At 40.3% G+C, this 22,512-nt stretch overlaps 2 protein-coding genes across 2 annotated transcripts; both read left to right on the forward strand.

The window, feature by feature from the left end:
• The first annotated feature begins 64 nt into the window (after positions 1-64).
• LOC145465635 (acid phosphatase type 7-like) lies at positions 65-22,072 on the forward strand. Its single transcript, XM_081449413.1, has 8 exons — positions 65-1,087; positions 5,235-5,327; positions 12,999-13,154; positions 14,138-14,213; positions 14,960-15,077; positions 16,958-17,155; positions 18,235-18,440; positions 21,053-22,072. The coding sequence occupies exons 1-8, from the start codon at positions 761-763 to the stop codon at positions 21,232-21,234; spliced, it is 1,356 nt and encodes a 451-aa protein (XP_081305539.1). The 5' UTR covers positions 65-760; the 3' UTR covers positions 21,235-22,072.
• Positions 5,340-12,472, forward strand: LOC145466156 (uncharacterized). Its single transcript, XM_081449919.1, has 2 exons — positions 5,340-10,224; positions 10,519-12,472. The coding sequence occupies exons 1-2, from the start codon at positions 9,891-9,893 to the stop codon at positions 11,037-11,039; spliced, it is 855 nt and encodes a 284-aa protein (XP_081306045.1). The 5' UTR covers positions 5,340-9,890; the 3' UTR covers positions 11,040-12,472.
• Positions 22,073-22,512: the final 440 nt, after the last annotated feature.

Genomic DNA, 22,512 nt, shown 5'->3' on the forward strand with positions numbered 1-22,512 from the left:
AATTTACATAATTCCTTGATCTCTAGTTTTGATTACACCTAGACAACCCTTTGTGTAAGCTGGTTTCAAGTGTGAACTTACACTTGTGTACTCATGCAGAGTGTTTTGATGAATGGAACAAATTTCAGTACGACTTAGCTTGTCTCCTGTAACTTCCGGTTTTGGAAATCCCTAGAAATACCCCAACCTGTGAAAAGGATGTAGCTCACACGGGCAGCCCGAGCTACCTTATGCAAAGCGATTGTAACATTATCCACCCAAGAACAAGGGGTCTCTGTACATTCATACATATGTATGTATTATGGGATTACCCTAGGGATTACCCCAGCCAGACCCTGGGATCATCCCCGTGGGGGGAACCCTGTCCATAAAAGTTGGGGGTGCTCGTCGGAAATTTTGAAAAGAACCCCCGAGAAGTACTAAAATCCTGTTTTGTGAGGGTGGCTTGAAAACTTTTTCTCCCCAAAGTGGTATCAATTCCAAAACAACAGTTACCGTGGAAGCTCCCGCGGTGGAGCTTTTGAAAATGAATGCCCCAAGAGGTACCAAAACCACTTTTTAACCCCTAAAAGATACGGCGAGCATCCGCCTACTTTTTGTGTGTGAGTGCCCGGCCCGCCCCGTGGATCATCCGCCATACCAAACCTGGAAAGGTTTGCGTGATGTTACTTGATGTCACGCGAGCTGGTAACGTGTGGAAGTCACATGACTTGAAACAACACGGAGCACTGCTGGACGTCGAGGAAGTTGTGCCGGCGACATGGAACAGTTTAACTGCTATTTGTATTTCTGCTTCGTTTTACTATGTCCTGTATCGTTACATCCAGTAGAAGAACACCTAGTCATGTCAGATTTGGCGCCGTATAATTCCCTTCACGGACCCGAGCAAATTCATATCGCTTATGGAGATTCTCCTAGCGAAATGACGATTTTGTGGTCCACTTCGAATTCTACGGAGCTTGCCAGCTCGATCGTCCTTTATGGTTTAGCGCCAAAGAATTACTCTTCAAAAGCCGAGGGAAAGTTTGTGTTATTTACAGAAGGTAACCCAGATGGACTAAAATACATTCATCGTGTTGTACTTCAGGTGAGTTTATTGAATACGCAGCTTATGTAATCCCCGGCGGGGGGGGGGGGGGGGGGGCACTGCCATATATGGGTTATATAGGTATGTGCCGCTGTGAAGGGTATGGTTTTCAAGCAGTTTACTCTAGGATAGGGTATATAAATCAGAGTGTTTGGGTCTAGAATAGGGTGTCATTTTTCACAAAACTGGCTAGTTGGTTGAAGATTTTATCTAGACTAAGGAAACCAGGAATTGCCACTCAAAAATATAAAAAAATCAAATCAGCAAGTTTAAATTTACGCAAATCAGCCTCAACAGTGTCGATAGATGGGGAGATTTGGGGAGTTTACTCTAGTATAGGATAGCAAAATTCAGCTGAACTAGCTGTGGTATAGGCTAAGGGTTCCAGGGTCCCAGTGGCACATCCCCACCCAGAAATTCCCAAAGTACCTCCCCTGGGATGTAATCGTGTGCTGGGACTGTTCAGTATCACAATACAGCAAACACAAGCTGTACAGTTGATGATTTACTCTCTATATATCTTCATTGACTCTTTTAATTGTCCCAAATTATTTTAATTAAAAAGACGTTTTGATGGTCAATTTGAGGAAGTGTATTTAGCATAACGAGTACATACATGTACTTGACTTTACTTGTATATAGGACGTAACATGTCGATAGTTTCGATAGTCGATAAAAAATTGATCGTTGTCAATGGAATTTGATACTAATCAATCGAGAAATATCGGATGTCGATAAAAATCGACCACACAATTTCTTGTGATTATTGACTTTGATCGATTTTGATTTTTAGTTTTTTATTCAACTTTATTGCCATACAGATTTACTTTAGAGCTGTTTACACTTCTATAATTTCGTGGCTGATTGAAAAATGTGTCTGCATTTTTGTTGATAAAATCGATAATCAGTTGAAAATCTTGTGGTTATCAACTTTCATTGACCAATTAAACTTGTCAATTGACAACTATCAACAAATATCAAGTACTATCGACTTATTGACTTTGTTTTTGATGATTGACTTTGATCGACATGTTACATCCTGATGTATATGCCTTGACTCCCCGGGTTGTGGGGAAAGGGGGAAAATGGGCTGGAAATTCTTGTTTGCCATGCCATGCAGCCATGAGCTACCACTGTGGCTTTGCTCCATGTTGTAGAACCCAAGGTCATCCTTTCTTTTTCGGTGGTACTACACAAGGTCTCACTTGGTCTCACGTAGCCTGGGTGAATGCTGTCTTGGGGCATTGGTCGGCATCCATTCTGAGGATGTGGCCAATGAACTTCCAGTTCCTCTGGTAGATTTGCCCCCTGGTGATATACTGTTAACAGGGCAGTTACAAATTTCTTTGTTTCTTTACAGGCCTTGGGGACTTACTATTTAGCCAAAAAAAAAAAAAATTTAAAGGTCAAAATAATGAACCAAAATTTAGACTTTTTCATTTCAGTTAGTGTTCATTAAGTATGAAATAAACATATTCTGAAGTTTCAGTCGAATTGGACGAAGCATTGTGGAGACATTGGAATGTTAAAATCACTGTTTTTTATCTTTCATAATCATGGAGCGGTCAGGAAAATTGTTGGATAATTGTCAGAAACAAAACTTGTGACATCACTGTTGGTGAGCTCAAGAAATGTGGGAAATTTGAAACTGTTTTGGTTTCAAGTTCACAGTGAACTTCAGAGGAAAACCAGTCAAAATCAAAAGTTAGCACTTTCAAGTTCCCCCAGGACCCGAAAAATTTAAGGGGAATTCCTTATAAAAATGAAAAGAAAATGCTTTATGCCCTTGAAGCATTCATGCATTTGTGTAAAACACTTTACCGATGACAGCTTCGAACAAAATCTTGTAGTAAGGAGTTTGTTGGGACCCTCTTTTAAGCTTCATCAACTTGTAGTCAAGAAAGACGAGCGCACTACTAACTTCAGTGTGGAATGTTTCACAGCTCAGAAAGAAAAATTTCCACATAAGTTTCCTTTTACATGTTTTTTTTTAGCATTTCGTTGCTGTAAAATGGCTGAAGAAATTTTGGTTCATTTGACTTTTAATTAAATGGGACAATTTTTTTTTAAAAATTAATTTCAAACTTGTTGACTACCTCCATAATTATACTCAAAATTAATTATAAACATGGTAGTCATAGTCTCTTTTGGTTGGTTTTCTGAGTTTGGAAAGACCTTTACTATTCAAAATTTAAGTCATCCAAAGTGTTTCTTTCCAACAAGAGCATCCTACATCCTCAAGTGATGGTTCTGAAAACATCAAGAAAAAAAACGAAGACGACAAAAATGAAGATACTAGTAGAAAGCAATTTGAAGAAGATGGATGGATGGGTAGATGGGCTTTATTTAAGGACGGTGCCTACTAATTACAAAGGTTTTTGCGCCAGGTTAAGACCATGCAGAAAAAGTAGATCTTTGCAATTGCTATTGGAATCCACAAGGAAAAATGGGGGTAGCCACGCATTTTTTCGAGATAATTAGCCTTGAATCTCAACAAAAATGCTGACATCAGCATTTTCCTGAAAAAAAAGGAAAGGATATTTCTTCACAGATTTCCATAGAATTCGCCTTTACATACAGAAAAGCAAACACATTTAAAAAGATCTTTAAACTACATGGCAAATGGTAACAAAAAAAACATTTTTGATATGTTTTTAATAACAAAATCGTTGCAAAAGCACTTCTAGCGTATCTGACAGCCTTCCTCTAGTTCAGCTAAAATACAGTCTAAATACCTTTTGCTCACAACCAGAAACTAATCACATGTTGAATAGACTTGCCACTTCTATTTCATAACATAAAATGTAGGGGTAACCACGCATTTTTTAAAGTTATTGATCTTTTTTGAAAAGTTTTACAGTGCCTGTTACATTTTTTTTCCTGTCACCTCCCCAGTAAGTAAGACATTTGCGTATCTCACACTTGCTTTGCATGCGCACTACGCCATCTGCAGGTATGTGTTTACAGTTGGATTTCAGTATAATTTTCGACAGATAACAGCTAGGTTTTCAGCTGGGAGACGTAAACAGTTAGTGGTTAGCGATATGCTGCTATTCTGGTGTTCCTGGTTTGAGTACAGGTTCATTCAACTTAATTTGGTCACAGTAGGAAAATTTTGCTTTCATTTTAGTCGTGTACGTGATAGCGTAGTTGATTGCATAAATGTCAGCCCCAGCATGCACGTGGAGCTAAACCATGGCTTGTGTGATGCGCAGAACTTGTGCGCACTAACAAAAGTAGGCACCGTCCTTAAATACAACATTTTAAGCTACAAGCTTGTGGGGTTATGTAAAAATAAAAATAAAAATAAAATACACATTACAGTGTATGTAAATATAACTTGAATTTAAAACAGAAAATGATATATAGTAAATGGTTTGAACCCAGGAGTATCAGTAGTTCATATAGTGTGATTGTCTGGGTGAGTGTACATGTAGTTCTGAAAAGAGCTGTTGTTGGTGACTGATGTTTCGACAACTGGAGCGGAAGTCTTCTTCAGAGTCAAGTGAATAGTGTTTGTCAGTCAATGATGTTATAAGTCTGGTCCGTTGAACGTGATTGGTCAGTTTAGCCATGATGGCATTGGCTGAAAGACTTGTGTTAAGGTTGTCATCAGTCATTGGTCAGTTTCGATCTGTCTATTGTTAGTCAGATTGGTTGGTGTTTGGTCCATCTGTTGTTTGTCAAATTAAGTCAGTCTGTTAGAAGTCAGTTTTGGTTTCCTTTCCATCGTGAATAAGTTGTTTGTAAGGCGCTGGTAGTTGTTGACATCTGTTAAGAGGCATTTGTTCTGGGTGTACCGGCTTTCCAGAGTGAGTCGTTGAAAATAGTTTGAACTGTAGGTTAAGCACTGAACAGAGTCCCAGTCAATGTGGCAGTTTGTCAGTTGATGATGTACAGCAATGTGATTGTTGGCATCACGATTTCTTGAGGCTTAGAAGAGCCTATTTTATCAAATTTTTGGTCAGGTCATAAATAGGGTACAGATAATTTCAGATTTTTTTAAATAGGGTACACATAAGGGTTTTGGGAAGCAGTTTGCAAACCCCCTCCCACTTTTTCTGGGAGTATCCCTGCCGGCCCTTCCTTGAGTCATTTGATTATAAGTCAAACGTGACATTCATGCCATGTTTTCTTATTTTTCCAGGGTTTAATTCCTGGGAAGAATTATTCATATCGGGTTCAAAGTGGAAGTAATATTAGTCAAGGATTTGAATTTACTGCAAAGAGAGATGATGAGGTTAGTCATTACTTTAATTATTTAGTTAAATATGGAATAATTAATTAATTTAATTTAATGCGTATGTATATACTCCTATTTCTGTTGGTCAAACAACAGTAAACTATGCAGGTCAACTTCTCTGTAACAGCTGAGGGTGTGGGTTGGCTGTACTTTGATGCTCACTACCTAAAATATTTACATTTATTCAATTATGTTTAGTATGCAAAAAGGACATGATACATGTACATTCATCTTACATACATGACAAAATTCAAGTTCCCATCTGTGATTAAAGCCTGTGATAATGTCATATTGTCATCGTAGACATAAAATGTTTCTTATGTTCTTAAGGTATGATATCATTGTGATTAAAAAAAAGGTGTAACAAGAAATCGGAGAAGTTGTTGCATAATTTATCTATTGTTTATAAATAAGGATTACACTGTTAAACAGACCTGCCGCCCTGCTGTGCTTATTCAAAACACATAATGAGCTTTAAGCATTTAGGGACCGACCATTTATTTTTTTGAGGGGGGAGGGGGTAAGAAATTTTTTCTCACCTTTAGGTTGTGCATGATTTTTTTGGTGGGCAATAGCTTGTGCAAGAATGGTTTTAAAAGTCAAACACACGACCTGGAGAGTAGAAAGCACTTGTTCAATTTTTTTCATGGCTCCCCTTGCACAATTTTTTGTTAGCAGTTTTAGTTGTGTGGTAATGTTTTTTTTTAATTGTCCCATAGTTGGAGAGGCTTGCATGTACGTGATTCAGCTATATTTGACTTTCTTTTGGAAACAATGAGCAACATTAATATTTTACACTGGGTTTTTGTTATTGTTGCCATCATTTTGGATGAAAAGAAGAGTAATTATGTTGCTTTGACGAGTACAAACAGCTCAGGCTGCAAATGTTTGCAGATTTTTCCAAGGGTGATAGTTTTTTTAGTATACTTGTTAATTCCAACCGAGGTGGCAATTTCATTGCGAGATTTAGGAAGAGTGACCTTTGGACAGTGTTTTTTCTATTTTACATTTGGTCTTTTGAAACAAATAAAGTCTCCAATAACTTTTGCAATTTTATTCTAATATTTGAAAGGAAAAAGCTAGTTGAAAAGAGACAAAAAGGATCAATTCGGTTTCATTTGTTTTGGTCATGAGTAATTGTAAAAGTTAAGGTGAGGTGGAATGAAGAGAAAAACTCAATATGAACAAAACGATAGAGTTGTTAGGGTTCAAAACAATGGAACAGGATTTTTCGGTCCTTTGAGTTTCCAAAAATATTCAAGTTTGTTAATTACACCATTAAGCCGCCCATCCATTTGGAGCAAGAAATTTATAAAATGCCACCCTCTGCTCTCCCTTTTTTTCTTTTATGACTAGAACAATAAACGACAGACTGTATTTCCAGTGTAGTTTAACCGTATTGGTACTGGTAAAGTACTTTGCAAAAAAACGCCCCTTCTCCCCCCTATATGAAGCCCCCTCCTACTTTTTAGCTTCACCAAATCAAACGTTCATAGGGGAGGGCCTACCAGAGGATTTAATACGAGATGTACAGGCCCGCAGATGATCCCCGGCCCGCAAATGATCCCAGGACCGAAACTGATTCCACCGCAAAAAGTTAGGAATGGCGTGGACTCCGTGAAAAGTCTATGGATGGATACATATTTTCCTAATTATCCTAGGTGGAGAAAACACAGGCACCTCACACATAAAAGCAGAAATAAATAACGTTAAACATACCGCGCAAAATACCAAATTGACACCTGTCGACTGTATAAATTTTTCCATTAGGAAACGCACTGTAAAAAGAAACATGAATCTTCGAAGATGCCTCTGCCATCTAATTAACCGCCAAGAACTTTTCCCTGTACGCCTCTTATACGCGCGTCCTAGATAGACACGGGCTTCCACGAAAGTGCACAATGTTCCCTCGTGCGAATGCATGGCATACGAGTAGAGCTGTCGCTTTTGCTCGTGCAAATTGTTGTTTTTTTTTTTAACCGTCAGTAATCTCCTCTGTGGCAAAAGCTATGCGAAAACGTAGTCAATCCCCACCCGGCAATTCTCCGTTGTCTCCAAATTTGAGGATATAGTGAACATCCTGTGTTAAGGTTACCCGTATACCTTCAGATCGGCAATTTTCTTCAAATTTGGATTTTTGGGTAAAAGTAATGGTCGAAGAGTAATCTCTAATTTCTGAAAAAATGAAAAAAATGGAAAAAACTAAATATTGGGGGAGAAATGGAGGTTTTACGTTATGGCCGGAAGTAAAAGTTCCCTCGTGATTGACAGCCCTATAACGCGTATGCAATCAACCGAGACGACTTTCGCGGGAATATCACCTATATGGATACCACGAATTGGCTGGCTACTCACCTCTACTCAGTTGATCAGCATTGTTAATCCAAGCATTTTTCGTATTACGTGTAATTCTATTAAGTTATAAGTAAACACGGACCACTGAAAACTCCGTGGACCAGTTCGAAAAAGCGAAAACAGCGAAGAACGAATGAAAATACATCTCGAAGAAACGAAAATTGGCCTCGCGGATGAAGCTATGGCTATCGTATCAAGCGGGCAAAAAGATCGAGTCAACAGAAGAGAAAGGTTCTGTAAAATTTTGGGAACTTGACAGCGATAACAGCGATTTTTACAGTGACTCTTCTTTTGAGTCCAATACCGATGAATATGAATCGTCGGACTCATTGAGATCCATTGGAATATTATCCATGCACATTTGCTCCGCCGCGCTTACTTTTGTTTGTTTTCTTCGCCCAGCCACTCTAGCGTTCGTATCCTTCTTCGTCTTCACCATTTTGCCAGACCAGCTTCAAGAAAAACCGAGCTACAGAAAAATCATCTCTCCGCCTTGGGTGTTTTGGATATTCGCGCGTAAATTTCATCGCGGGAAAAAACTTTCCAAACGCTGATTGGCGCAGTGATCTGAGAACCCAGTTGAAGGCGTTTGTGGGCGGAGTTTGTTTGCGAAGCAAGAGATTTTTCTTAGTGCTGTTTTCTCGAATAAATTTTTTCGCTCGAAGCAGACACTTGAGTTACAAGTCAAAGGGAATTTCTTCGATTGCCCTTAAATTTGGACAGTAGCTAGATTAATATATAGTAAACAAAGACGTGTCTGCGAATTGTTTATTTCTAAATATTTTTTCTGCGAGAGCGATTTTTGTACGATCACTTCATATTTTTTAGATCCTATTTCGAAAATGTTCTGTAACTTTTTACTGCAATTGAATATGGCAAAACGCAGACACGCTTTTTTAACGCTTTTTGTCCTTAAACCAGAAAAAAAATAAATTGGCGAAAAACAAAATTCGCTTTGACTTGTAGCTTCCAAAAGGTGATTAGGGCGCTCGCATTTAGTGGTCCTGAAAAAATCGGCAATTCATTTCATTGCAAAATTCTTGGTATAGTTTGATAGCCAGCTCTATAAGCTTTAATTTGATACAGGGGTTTAGGTATCTACCGCTTAAACCGGACGCGCTACATCGCTTGGACGCGAGACACCCCTGAGGTATACGGTAACCTTAATATAAATCTCAGGGCCCCGTTTCTCGAAAGCCCCGGAAACTTTTCGGGCCCGTAAAGCCATTTTTAGTTCATATGTATCTACAAACGGAGTAGTGTATACGCCTGAAACTTCTTGTACGAAGGGAACCTCTGTTCATATTAAGAATATGGGAATAAAACAGCGCTGTAATCATAAGGTTCGAGATTTTGCTATGGCTTTCCGGGCCCGAAAAGTTTCCGGGGCTTTCGAGAAACGGGCCCCTGGCCCGGACCGAATAAAGTCGTTGAGGGAAGGACCTAGCTAAACTACAAATTTCAAACACAGGGTTTCTTGACGTTGGATATCATTTTTAAAGTTGTGAAATTTGTATTCACTGTGGAACTCAGAAAACCGTGAATACCAGAAATATTCGAGGAATGTAATTGTGTAGCATGGAAAAACCAATTAAGCGCGAGAAAACTAAACCGCTAACACCAGGGCTGTTCCGGAAACGCGCAGTGCGGAGTGCGGAGTGTAAAAAAAAAAATAATAATAATACAAAGATTACAAAAAAATTAATAGAAAAATTAGAAATGATATAAAATTTAAAAGTGAATTGAGAGAATAACTAAATACATAAATCAACTAAGAATAGAAGTTTAAGAAATAATATGATAAAAACTCACACCGTCTGAAGTGGACCGTTCATATCGCGGTCATTTCATTTAGTCAAAATTGTATATTCAACTCACGAGCTCACGTTTAAGTTCATTTGCGTTCCAGGATCATTTGCGAGCCTGTGCAGAGATCATGACAAACGTGTCTGGAAAAGGGTAAAGTGAAACGCCATTTAGATAAAAAGAAAAAAAAAAACGTGGAAAAAAATTACAAAGCATTTTGAAGCTTCTCTTTTAAGCACGTGCTCCGCATGACAATACACTATTTGGGCCAATCATCTCTGATTGCTTGATTTGACAGGCATGCGCCTATAACTGGTTTAGGCGCCGCCTTATTTCCCTTACAAGTCATCCCGTCTGGGTTTTTGAAAACGGCAACCTTACAAATACCAGCGGAACAAAATGGAGGAATCTTCTCTCGAGAAGCGGATGAATATAAGCTTAAGAAGGGAACGCAAACCTTCTTGTACCCTCTGTAAAAATCACGGAATGCGATCGAATCTCAAAGGACACAAACGGCACTGTCCTTTCTCGAACTGTGACTGCGAACCATGTGTCAAGGGAAGGCAAAGAAGAGTTGTGATGAGAGAGCAAGTTCGTCTTCGGAGAAAACAGATGAAAGATATCGAAAGTCGCTCTAACAGTGTTGCACCCGTCGAACCATTTCAAGGTAAGAAAGAAAAAGGGAAGCTGAAATGTAAGCTCAATGTTTGTTGTTTTTCGCCGCAAATGAATTCTTCTATTTGAAGTTCTTTTAGCTTGGGCTCGTAAAACATCCAGGTGAACTGTCTAGCTCAGTTTTGCAAAGTTTATGCTCAATATGTTTGTTTACATTTTAAAGGGATAGTTTGGTTTTCTCAGAAGTTGAAAAATGTTTACGCAGTTTTGGTAAACTTGTTTCAAGTTGTAAGTCTTTACTTGAAGTTTGCGTAAACATGAAAACGTTTCTTGTTAAACTTCGTAATTGTTTAATGCTTTGGGGAATCGTTCTAATGACTACTTTCTTAAATTTAATGGTTTTCCTTGCACTGCAGCATACTTCACTTACCTTACTGTTTTGATCAAATTGCAGTGAATTTTTCCCTCGCCGCGGTGAAAACTGAATTAAGCTTACCTCCCACCAACGAACACAGAAGCTTCGGGGACGAAAAAGAATTAGCCATCATGAAACACTGCGGAAGAAACGAAGGCTTGACCCACAGCGTGTCCAACATTTTGCATTCACAGTTCAGCGTTCCTAGGCAGCAGTCCTTCAACTGTAGCGCTTATATGCCAACTCCTTTCCAGCTTCGGTGGAATACTAGAGATGTATTCTCGGGCTTTCCTTCTTACAACAACTGGCGACCTGAACAACCCGTTTCTTCCTGCCCGATCGAGCCGCCAACCAGCTCTGGTTTCACGGTGTCCGATAACAGCGCTTTTGTGAAGTACTGTGGCTATTCTCCAAGGACGGAGAGCAACTCTTGTAGATTTGGTCATTCTTCATCCGCAGAGGCTGCTTCGCTACTGGCATCGTTTGGAGGTTCAGAACAGGGGACACCAAAACAATGAAATAACTTATTGAAGTACTTTCCGACGGTATCTTGCATTTTTCCCTTAATACTCCTTTAAGTTCGTGGTTAGGTTGTGTTAACGTTTTATAGAGTATACAGAAGAACGTTTGCACGAGGAATGAAAGTCTTTCATTACCTTACATTAAATTTTCATTTGTACTAGAACACTTCTACTTGTTTCCTCAATGTTTCCGTAAATAGATTTGTGTGAACATGTTTAGTACTTTTAACCAAACATACAACCCTATTGTTTAAGGTTGCTCAGCTAAGAGGTTCACCATGGTCACTTTTCCACAATGCTATGAAACAATAATTTGTTTCCCACGCTGGTTAAAATCTTCAGTAATGAGCTATCTAATAAACTTTTGAGTCAATTTGTGTGAAAAAGATTTTGCTTGTGGCTAGATCACGTTCGTTTGATAAAGCAGTCCTTATGTCTACTTGTGAAGCCGCTGTCAGACTTCCAGCTTGTCAAATCTCGATTGAAACGATGCTGGCTTGACAGAATGGCGCCTGCTTTCTACAGCAATTGTTTATGACCGCTTATACAGGGTTGCCACTGGTCAGAAAAAGTTTATTTTAAAGGGAAAAACTGAAATAATTTGACACGCCTGGTTTAATACCATTGAAGGCTGGAAGAAACATTTGGAGTCACTGTGATCTCAACGATATTTTTCCTTAATGAAGAAGACAAATTTATTTAAAACTTATCAGTCTCATGAACGAGTAGAAAGGAAAGCTGTAAGTTCATGCTAGAAGCCGCTACTAGATCTCAAATTTTGCACACATTTTGGTCCGAGAAATGCTATTTTTTATAAGGGATAAGTCGGGGAATTTTGAAAGGTGATGTTTGTGCAACAATGTTTTGAGATTTCAGGTAAAAATGTCACCATCAGAGAAAAGAGCAAAGAAATATATAGAGTTTCCCGTGTGTATATAAACAGAGGAATATACAACTAGGCTCTTGTGAAACCAGCATTTTATGTCTAACTCAATAAGACTAATCAGCCATCAATTTCTCTTTACAACATCCATAGGCTATGCAGACAAATAAACATCAATCACTTCAACGAAAATTTTAAAGACTTGTAACTGAACAGTTCTGTCGGTAAAGATAATCGTGGATTAGTTTTTGTTTAGTAAGAGCTTTATTTTAATTCTGATAACACGGCGAGTCTGTGCTCCTTGGTTTTCTTAGGTCTTAAGTGAAAACAGTCCGAGTGTAGTTTGCCAAAAAGTAAAAGTAAAACAGAAGAAACAAAACAAAGCAAAACAACCTAAATAAACAATCATCGGGCGTTAATTGGGAGCAGGGCAGAGATAACAAATTCAGCCCAATAAATGACTAAACAGTGCGTGTCTCACTGTTGGCAGGCGAGCGCGTAACCAGCTGCGTGACTTCTCGCTAAGGACGGACCATTATTTAATGAGGTGGGGGGTGGAGTAATTTTCTGGGACATGAAATTTTTTTCTCACCGTTAGGTTGGTTGTGCATGATTTTTTCTCGTGGGGAGCAGCTTGTGCAAGAATTTTTTCCCACAGGACCCGGATAGTAGAAAGCACTTGCTCGATATTTTTTTTTCTCCAATGGCTCCCCAAGGCACGATTTTTTACATCCGTTTTTGTTGTGCAGAATTGTCTTTTTGAAATTGCCCAACCCTCCCTTGAGGGGAGAACCGTCCCTGGTCCGTCCCTAAATTCCCAAGTATTCGCTCCCCACCCGTTCCCTGACCCGGAATTAATGAGCTCGCGGGTGGAAAAGGACGCCCATTTTCCTCGCGGTTCCTCTTTACACGCAAATGACTATAATTTTTTGTTTTTTTAGCCTGCATTAAGGGGACCCCAGAAGACTGTTTTGGGGACGCTTTTTCTACGTATCGCAAAACGACATGTTGGACCTTTTGATAAACTATGGTACTTGAAGAAAGCGTTAATTGCATCTCTCTAAAATTTGCAGGATTGGTCGCCGCAGTTCTTGGTTTATGGAGACATGGGCCGAATCGGTGGGGCGCCCAGTCTTAAACGGCTTATTTCTGAGGCCAGGTCCGGACATAACACGGCCGTGTTGCATGTTGGGGACTTTGCGTATGACCTGAATACCCAAGGGGGACTGGTAAGCAAAGCTACTATGATCTCCCGTGATCATGAGTTTAACATGGACAGAAAAACACCAATTTGATCTAGCAAAATTACGTGAAACCACCGTAAAATACTCCTCGTTCTCTGGAGTTTATCCATATAACTTTTAATTACGGAAGTTCGTCTTTGATCCAGTATGTAACATCTTTTTAATGCGATATGTTGCGGTGATTATCTAACAGCGAGTTCCTAAAAGACGCAATGGACTCAAAGCAGATACGCGAAACCGTCGCAAAGCGCGGGAAAAGCAACCCGCCTGAAACCCGCGTGGTAAAATAATACAACACTCGCCTCCTGATTGGTCGAGAAATGAGCGTGTTTGTTCTGATTGGCAAAAACAGAGTTCAGTAAACGTAACACCAGATGAAACAATAACTGCAAATAAAAATACCAGTAAGTAAAGGTAGAGCTAATTTCACGAGTTTGAGTACACACAAGTGCACGAGAGAAAGTCCTGTACCCAAGAACATCGGTTTGACGTTTTGGTAAGTAAATATACAGCGAAAAATATGATGGCTGAGTTTTGTTTCTAAGACGAAGAAAGGAACCCATTCAAGTGAAACTTTCACACTGAGGCCTATTTTATATGACAGAAATTTGGCACAAAATTTATCCGTGCTGTGCTGAACCATTTTTTGGTACGCGTGACATTATTGGAACCGTACCCAAAATTTCCTGTCATGTAAATGGGTCTTCAGAATGTTCGTGAATAACGTTTGCTATCTGAACATGCTGAGAACAATTCTGTCGTAGTTTTGGATTGTCTGGAAATTCAACTGGTCGTGAGTAAAAATGTTTCTGACTGCCTTCCTTACGATTTGTTTCGTTATCTCTAAAAGGCTTTAGTGTGATATCAAGATCCTTCTCCTTATAACGATCAGGCACTGTAATCTCAATACTTATGATGCGGTAAGAGAAAATTCACACTGGTCACCACTGACTGTTTGTTTCCCGTAGAATGGCGACGCGTTTATGAACAGGATTGAGCCCATTGCAGCACGGATTCCTTACATGACGTGTGTTGGAAATCACGGTAACAACGAAACTAACCAGTCAGACGTTAGAACGAAAACTGAGGAGGATGCTTTCCATTCGGCACAACATTCCGGTTTGAATTTCCGGAAATTACTATTGACTAATGGAACAGCATTTTTCGGAATTTATGGGAAAAGAGGATAACCTCGCGAAGCATATCCAAATTTTTAGGAAACTTTTGCCGAGAATTTCCGTTCCATTTGATTTTCGTCCCAGAATTTCCGGAATTTTCGGTTGAACGGTTCGCTTTTCGGAAAGTCAAACTTTACCGTGAAATTTCGGTACCATTTGTCCTCATTACATAATTTTCGGCATTTTTGGTTCAATGGAAAGCACCCTTGGTTTTCTGGTTGGATTTGTTTGCCTATTAATTAATTTATAAGCAATTCCAATGTAGTCAAACTCGGAGAAAGTTTTTTTTTTCAGCTTCTGTTGATGCACACGTTCGATTTTTGTTATTTGTGCAGCTTCACTCCAATCGCAATTATCAACAGAGTATCAATGTTCTTCCCTTCATCCTCTCTTGCTATTATCCTGAATATGGTTAAAGTTGGTTTTTGTGCTACATACCGTTTGAATGTTGAACCTGTTCGAGGTTCAAGTTGAGTAACATTACACAAGAACGCTAAAAGGGGAAAAAAAAACTTTCAAACGATTTTCGAAGAGACGCTTTTTAAGGAAAACGAATGGCTGGTGCTCAAAGCACACTTACAAGATCTATTTTTGTCCTCGTTCTTGTTGCAGAAATTCCCTTCAACTTCAGTCATTACCGGTACAGATTTTCCATGCCGCAGCTTGAGTGGCCTATGGCATTAAATAGAATGTGGTACAGCTTTGACATCGCCAGAGTGCACTTTATTGGGTTAGTTGTTACACAAGATTACCATTAAGGGTGGTACTTTAGCCTTTTTTTGCGGGTGGGGGGGGGGGGGGGATGGTGGGGTGATTTAGTACAGCCACGAACTTTATTTTTTAACCCCTTCATGCACTAGGAAATATTTTTCTCGGGACGTGTATATGCATGAAATGTGTTCTTCATATAACATGCTTTTTTTTGTCTCGCAGAACGTGCGTGAATTGTTTTTGGCAGTAGTCGTGTGCATGAAGTTTGTTTGGTAAAAGTATGCCTGCAGGATAACTTTTTCAAAATCACCCCCCCCCCCCCCCACCACCACCACCTCCTGGAGAGTCAAATGGTCCACCGCTTACACCGTGTAATTACAATCTGAGCTGATATTTGTTAGAAGGGGAGAAAGAGAAGTTGTGTCTAGAATTGGGCTGTATGTAAACAACTGCTGTACACCTAAATAGGACATAATTTGTTCAAAATCTCAGCTGGAAGAGACAATCCAGTTAGCTACTTAGATCTGGATTGTTGATTTAGTGGAGTTTTGGTCTGGTACAGGAATTTAGCTTGGTACACGAACCATCACTGCAACAAATACCTCTTACCGACAGAGTTCGAGGTCCGCACTGTTAGTTACAAGTGTGAGGCGCTGTGGCCTCATGGTTAGTGCGCTCGTCTCCGGATCGAGCGTTCCGGGTTCGAGCCCTGGCCGGGGACATTGTGTTGTGTTCTTGGGCAAGACACTTTACTCTCACAGTGCCTCTCTCCACCTAGGTATATGAATGGGTACCGGCGAACTTAATGCTGGGGGTAACCCTACGATGGACTAGCATCCCATCCAGGGGGGAGTAGAAATACTCGTAGTCGCTTCACGCTACGGAAACCGGGATAAGCTCCGGCCTGGTGGGCCACTTGGCTCATATGCAGACTTTACGTTTTACTGTAAGTTACAGACCGAGTTTTTCCCCATCGATTTATGGCCCAAGCGCGAAGCGCGAGGGACATAAATCGAAGAGGAAAAACGAGGATCCGTAACTTACCGAACGGACCGAGAAAATGAGGTTAGTAAGATATTTATTATATCTCTACAGTGTGTCTGACGGGTTCGGAAACGATTTCTATTCACGCGGAACGGCTTCAAATTTCTGACGCACCTCGAAAGCTAAACGAGTCAATTTGAAATCGTTGTTTAAGTGCGTGTTAAGTCGTTAGTAGGTTTTAATAAACAATTCCAAAAGTAAAAGAAAGTTTTAGAGTTTTACTTGCTAAAAACGCTAAGAACACTTGGCGACAAATCACGAAAGCACTGAACCCAGGGCCTCGTGAGTTGAAGGCTGATTTACCCCTAACGATTTGCAGTGGCCAGTTAGTATCAAGTATCAGGCGATTTAATAACGAACGAAATCGCAAGTAATCGTATCTATAACGAAATTCTCGATAGTGATTGGTTCTCCGCGCGCCTATTTGCCACGTAATCGGCGCGCGATCACGTGGGTGTCCAATTACAGGTATCCAATTTTAATTGGACAGCTGTCATTGGATCCCACGTGATTCGCATGTCAATTGTGCGAGCTTTAATGGCTTTCTTCAAAGCTTATGAAACGCGCTACATACGTTTTCGCTCAAAAGAAGTTTTCAAAAGACATTTTTAATTCCAAAATTTGTTATAGACAGAATTAATTAGGAATTGGACCTCGTGTCGTACAATTCAGGTAGTAATCGTGCTTGTGATTTCGAATCGGCCTCGCGCTTCGCGCTCGTCCGATGTTAAAATTACTCGCACGATTACTTCCTGAAATGTACTTCACTTGGTCCAATTACTATTACTAATTGTTAATTACCAGTAATCGAAAGAGTTTCACTATCCATCTTTGCTGCTTTTCACATCATAACAGCTACTCTTCCGAAGTATACTTCACTAAAGGTCCGATCCAGGATCAGCTGGAATGGCTAACAAACGACCTCAAGGAGGCGAACAAGCCCGAGAACCGAGCCAAGCGACCATGGATCGTTGCGTTTGGTCACAGACCCATGTACTGCTCGAACATTGACAAAGATGATTGCACAACGCTCAAGTCTGTGGTCAGACACAGGTGAGGTGTTCAGTTACTTCTCTTGACGGAAGTGAATCCCTCTGCTAAAATGTTGTAAGCATAATTAAAACTTTTAACTTGCCGGAAGAGTTTGCCTTGAAGCGCTTTCTCCCAGTTTGAAGTTGCGCTAATTTTTCCATCGCCTCGTCTTCTAGTCCTACCTAACAGGCAACATGAAGTGCGCAATCAGTTGTCAAAGATCGTAAACTGTAGATAGTCGAAGGTAGACGGGAGTCGAAGGTGTTAGGTCGGTTTTCGTGTGATGGCTGAAAGACCAAAACCAAAGCGACTACGACGCCGGCCAATCACAAGAACTGAACACAAACGACATAATGAACCAATAAGAATACGAAGCAAATACATATAATCACCTCTAAGAGAGGGAAAACTTGTGTGACCAAGTCGCGTTTGACTTTCACGGTTTGCTTCTAGTCGAGTAGCTTATGGGAAGTTGTAACGGAATACCTTTGTTACGCAAATCCCCTTATTATTTATATAGATAGCTGAGTGTCCACCATGTGTGCACATCATGTAACCAGACTGAGAGACAAGCCCAATAAAGCATGAAACATAGGCAAGGGCGGGAAAACATGTTAAGGGAGGCAAGTAACGGGTGGCAAGAGCGGGAGAAAAATTTAAGGGGATTCCAGGACAGGAAAAACCATGTGACGGTCGAAAATCGCGGGAAAACATGGCCGGCCAGGAGACAAGGCTAGGACGCTAAATAAACATATATAATGGGAAACAAGCGCGAGAAAACATGTAATGGGAGGCCAGGACAGGAGAGAGGAGAAGGGGAGAAGCTTGTTTCTAGAGAAAATCGCGGGAAAGACGTAAAATAAGCATGTATCGAGACGTCAGCGCGGGAAAACGTCCAACGAAACGCAAGTGCGGAGGGGTGTGACCAAACTACTCTGTTCTGTCTTCGCATTTTATTGGCTCGAAATCTTTTTTCTTATAGCCTGAAAACGTTGAACTAGTTGTTGAACTAATTGTTAAGCTGTACTGCAGTTGCGTTTAGCTAAATTGAACAGGTCATCGGTAATTTTGACTAGCCTTTCTGTTTTTGTCATCTCCAGCCTCGAACCGTTGTTTTTCCAGTACGGTGTGGATTTGATCATTGAAGCGCATGAGCACTCGTATGAGCGCCTTTGGCCAGTCTTCAACGATACAGTGACGGCTCACAACTACACCAATCCCAAGGCTCCAGTCCACCTGATATCCGGCGCGGCTGGCTGTAACGAGTTTTATGGAATATGTGTGAATCCAATGTTGGGACCAAGAGGTAGGCAATTTCGTTATAATGCAGCGGTTACACAAGGGAGTGTTCTTAGCTTACGACAGTTAAAAACACACCTAATTGGGTGGGGGGTGTGCTGCCGTAACGCTGGAACCGTACCCTATACTAGACCGCGATCAGTTTGATTTTGTAACCCTATTCTAGACAAGACACAAAACCCCATACACTATCCCAGACTAGGTTGTATGTCACACAGCCAAGAATGTCAATAGCAGCTACTGCAACTGAATGTAGAGTTGTTCATTTGGTGTAGCATATTGATAATCATCCAAGCAGCTCAGCAGAAAGATTTAAAATAGCTCTGATTTGCCTGGACACAGTCATGTTAAATTAACTACAGATATGTAAATAATAGTCTCCATTTGGCGCGAAAATATGCTCGGATATTTGTCCGCGGACATTATCTGTTCCTTAAAGCTCACAGTTTTCGAGAGCGTACATCTTGTTTATTATCCTTCAAAAATTTTTCGAAACACGCGCAGTTTTGAAAATTGGGGAATATCACTCGGATATTCCCCAGTTTTAGCTGGAGCATATTCAGTCACGTGATGCGTTTAGACCAATCGCGCACGAGCGAAAATATTTGATGGATTATAAGCCTGTATATGCTTGCTTGGCACAACTCGTCTTTGTGACGCAGTTTTCTTCCACGGCACGGAAAGTGGCATCGATGCTCTGACTGGAGGATAGGATGGGATTTTAGTCTATCAGTTTCTGCTGATAAGTAACTTCAAAGGAGCCCAAAACATGGCAGAAAATTTAAACTGTCCTCGGATTTCGAGCGAAATGCGATCGGCTCAAGCGCACTTGATGTTTAAGTAAGCGCGGGAAAATTCAGTACAGAATAAAGAACTATCTCGACTTCTAATTCCCGCCTTGAAACTCGGTAATACTACAGGCCCATTGCAGTTTGAACAGGTTTTAGTTCCAGTGGGAATGTAAGAATAGTCCTGCATCTTTATTTCGACTAAAACGAAGCCAGACACCCTCGTGCTCTACCCTAGTTCACGGTCTTCACGGAGGTTTCGGAGTAGACAACCCGCAGATAGCATTTGCCAGTTTGCATTGGATGATACCTTGGAGTGAACAAAGACAACACAGCGTAGACAGTCCACAGCGTAAGTATCTTGGCAACTGCACAACGCACCGCAGACAGACAATAGGCTCAACAATCGGGCGTCCTTGAAGAGACGAAGAACAGTGCAGCAGTGTTGAGTCGGATGCAAAAGATTCTGACATCGCTTACCATACCACGTCATACAGTGACCTTTCCATTAACTTCACAAAAGAAAAACTTAATCAAAAAACTGATCTATCAAAGGATGAAAGATCTAGTAATCGCACATGAATCAAAAAAATAAGGATGGCTCAGATAATTTTTAAAACAAACTTGCCTTGTCTATACGAAAACGTGTAATAAAATAATTTGCGGCAACCTTAAGATAAAATTGCCAGACTTTTCACTGACTCTGAACGGGGATTTAGAAACTCTCTGACGTGATGCAAAACTCCAGGACTTTTCCCTGACTTTGAATAAAATCTAATTTCCCCTGACTTTTCCCTTCCCGTGGCAACCCTGTTCTATATTATTTGTCCATGGACGCTGATTTGACAGAGTAATAAGTTTCTTAGCAAACTCTTGGGTTCATCGGCGAGCATGCAAGTGGAACACTTGAGGTCGTTAAAGTAAATTAACCGCCTTACCAAGTTTGTCAAGCTTAAGTTTCGAGCGTAAGCCAAAACAACAACAACAACAACAAACAACAAACAACAACAACAACAAGAAGCAACAAATAACAACAACAACAACGGCAACAACGATCTTAAGGCCTCGTCCACACTACGCTGTGGGAATTTGAAAACACAGCCTTATTTCTACGGTTAAGCCTACTGTCCACATAGCCTGCATAGCTTGGCGGCTTTAAGCAATTTGAGTGCGCTAAGAAAGCGGCGAAGCCGCCGCGGTAACGAGCGCCAAAGAGCGGCGAAGCTGCGAGGAGCCTGGGAGAGAGCTCAAATTACTTAAACCGCCAAGCTACGCAGGCTGCCGTCCACACCAATCCGTCACGAAAATGGGACTTTTCGAAAACGCTCTTCAAACCGGAGGAATTTGAAAACGCCGGCTTTGCGTTTCGAAAACGGAGCTTTTGGAAAACGATGGCGTCACGATGATCATGTGATTTCTTTACCCGAGTTTTCCTCAAACACAAATCCCTAATGACCGGTGATTGCTGCGTTTTTCATTTCCTCCGGGGTAGTGTGGACGGGAAGCATTTGATGCGTTTTCAGAGTGAAACCTCGGTTTTCAAATTCCTCCGGCGAAGTGCACGGGGCCTAATTTCTGCTCTTTTTGATTTAGACATAGCAATTTTTTTCTTGGACAATTCCGCGATTCTGCCCTTCGTTGTTATTTCTTTTTCGTAATATTTTGCACCCTTTACCAATGCAGCAATTGCCCGCTGTATGTTTTCCCAACTGACGTTGAAAATAAATCATGGTGTAATCATTATTACTTCAATCCGTGCATTCACCGCTCGTCCGCATAAAACCAGCTCAAAAATTCTGGAGTTGAAGTGTTTATCGTCATCTTACGCTAGGTCCTTGGTCCGCCTTCCGAGAGTGGTTCCCAGGCAACGCCGGCTATGGCAAGCTGCGGATAGTGAACTCGACCCATATCTACTGGGAACAAATCAAAACTTACGATGGTTCAGTGACGGACAGTGTTTGGATTTCACAGGAACACCATGGACCGTTTAAACCTCTGGATGTGGAATATTAAACGGCGAGAGCCTGAGAGACTCTAAAACGCTATGGCCCGTGATCTTAACAATTAAAAAAATTCGTCTTTTTTTTTTTCTTTATTGAAATATATTTGATCATTACAACAGCATCATAATGTATTAATTAAAATGTCTCTTAGTGCTGAACAGCTTGTGATGAACATTGAAATTCTGCCCACTAGTTTTCATGCATTTTTGAATTTTCTCTCGGGAGAAATTCATTTCCAGTCAGATTCTGTATTCTTCTTAGCTATCTACCCGAAAAAATGTTTAGAGAAGATAGCATTTAACTACCATCACTCTCGAAAGTCTGCAAGGTCTACTAGAGAAGTTGATAAATTTGCGTATTTCTTAGCTTATAGGCCTGCTGAAAGGAAGTGTTTGTGAATGTTTTGCGTATCTGTATCCTTGCTTCGCATCTTCGCCGATTTGTACAGAAATGAGGGAAGTTATGTTATAGGCGAGGAATTTCAGGTACAAGGTACATCGATAAGACTCGTGGCGAAAATCATACAGTAACAAAATTACCACACTTCAATTTTTCTCCACTAATTATTAGTGTAATAAACATGATCACAAGTGAATTGTCTCTATTTTTTCATAACACGATTTACGACGTAATTCAAAGTATGAATTAAGAACAGAACAGGTTGAACTATTTCAATTTGGACTTCCTGTCGTAGCTGTATTTTTGCTTTTTGTAGTAATGTTAGATAGTGGACCTAGAAGTAGTGTACAAGCGCTATTGTAATGTAGCATTAAGTATTAATTCAAAATGTTATGCACTTTTTTTCACAAATGCGTTTTTGGCAGAAAATAAATTAACACCAGCTTTTCTACTGAGTTGTTTCGTCACTTTGTTACTGAGTTTTTTTTAGTAATTTTTTATGATCTTTTTAGATCTTTCTATAATCTCTTTCGAGATCTCAAAATATTAGTTGACGTTTTTGAACGAAGTTAAGAGAATTTAGCAAGGTAATTTCGGTTTATCTGTCAAATGAATGGTAAATATTACTTATACACAAAAACGTGTACGTTTAGGGGATTCAAGAACTGAGAATTAACCTTTGTAGTCCATTGGAAGTACTTGTAATCTTTCTTTTTTTTGCGGTTAATGAAGAAACTTAAAGACTGGCCTAACCCTGGAAATGTACAATGATGTTCGAGTAAAACAAGCGATTGCTGCGTTGGCGGTGTCCTCGACAGTTGTGGCGTGGAGCCTTCATATACAAATAATAAGTCTACTGTTAGATTAACTGGCTGAATGTTATTTTACC

This window comes from Orbicella franksi, chromosome 13, assembly GCF_964199315.1.
Source record: "Orbicella franksi chromosome 13, jaOrbFran1.1, whole genome shotgun sequence".
NCBI classification, from domain to species: domain Eukaryota; kingdom Metazoa; phylum Cnidaria; class Anthozoa; order Scleractinia; family Merulinidae; genus Orbicella; species Orbicella franksi.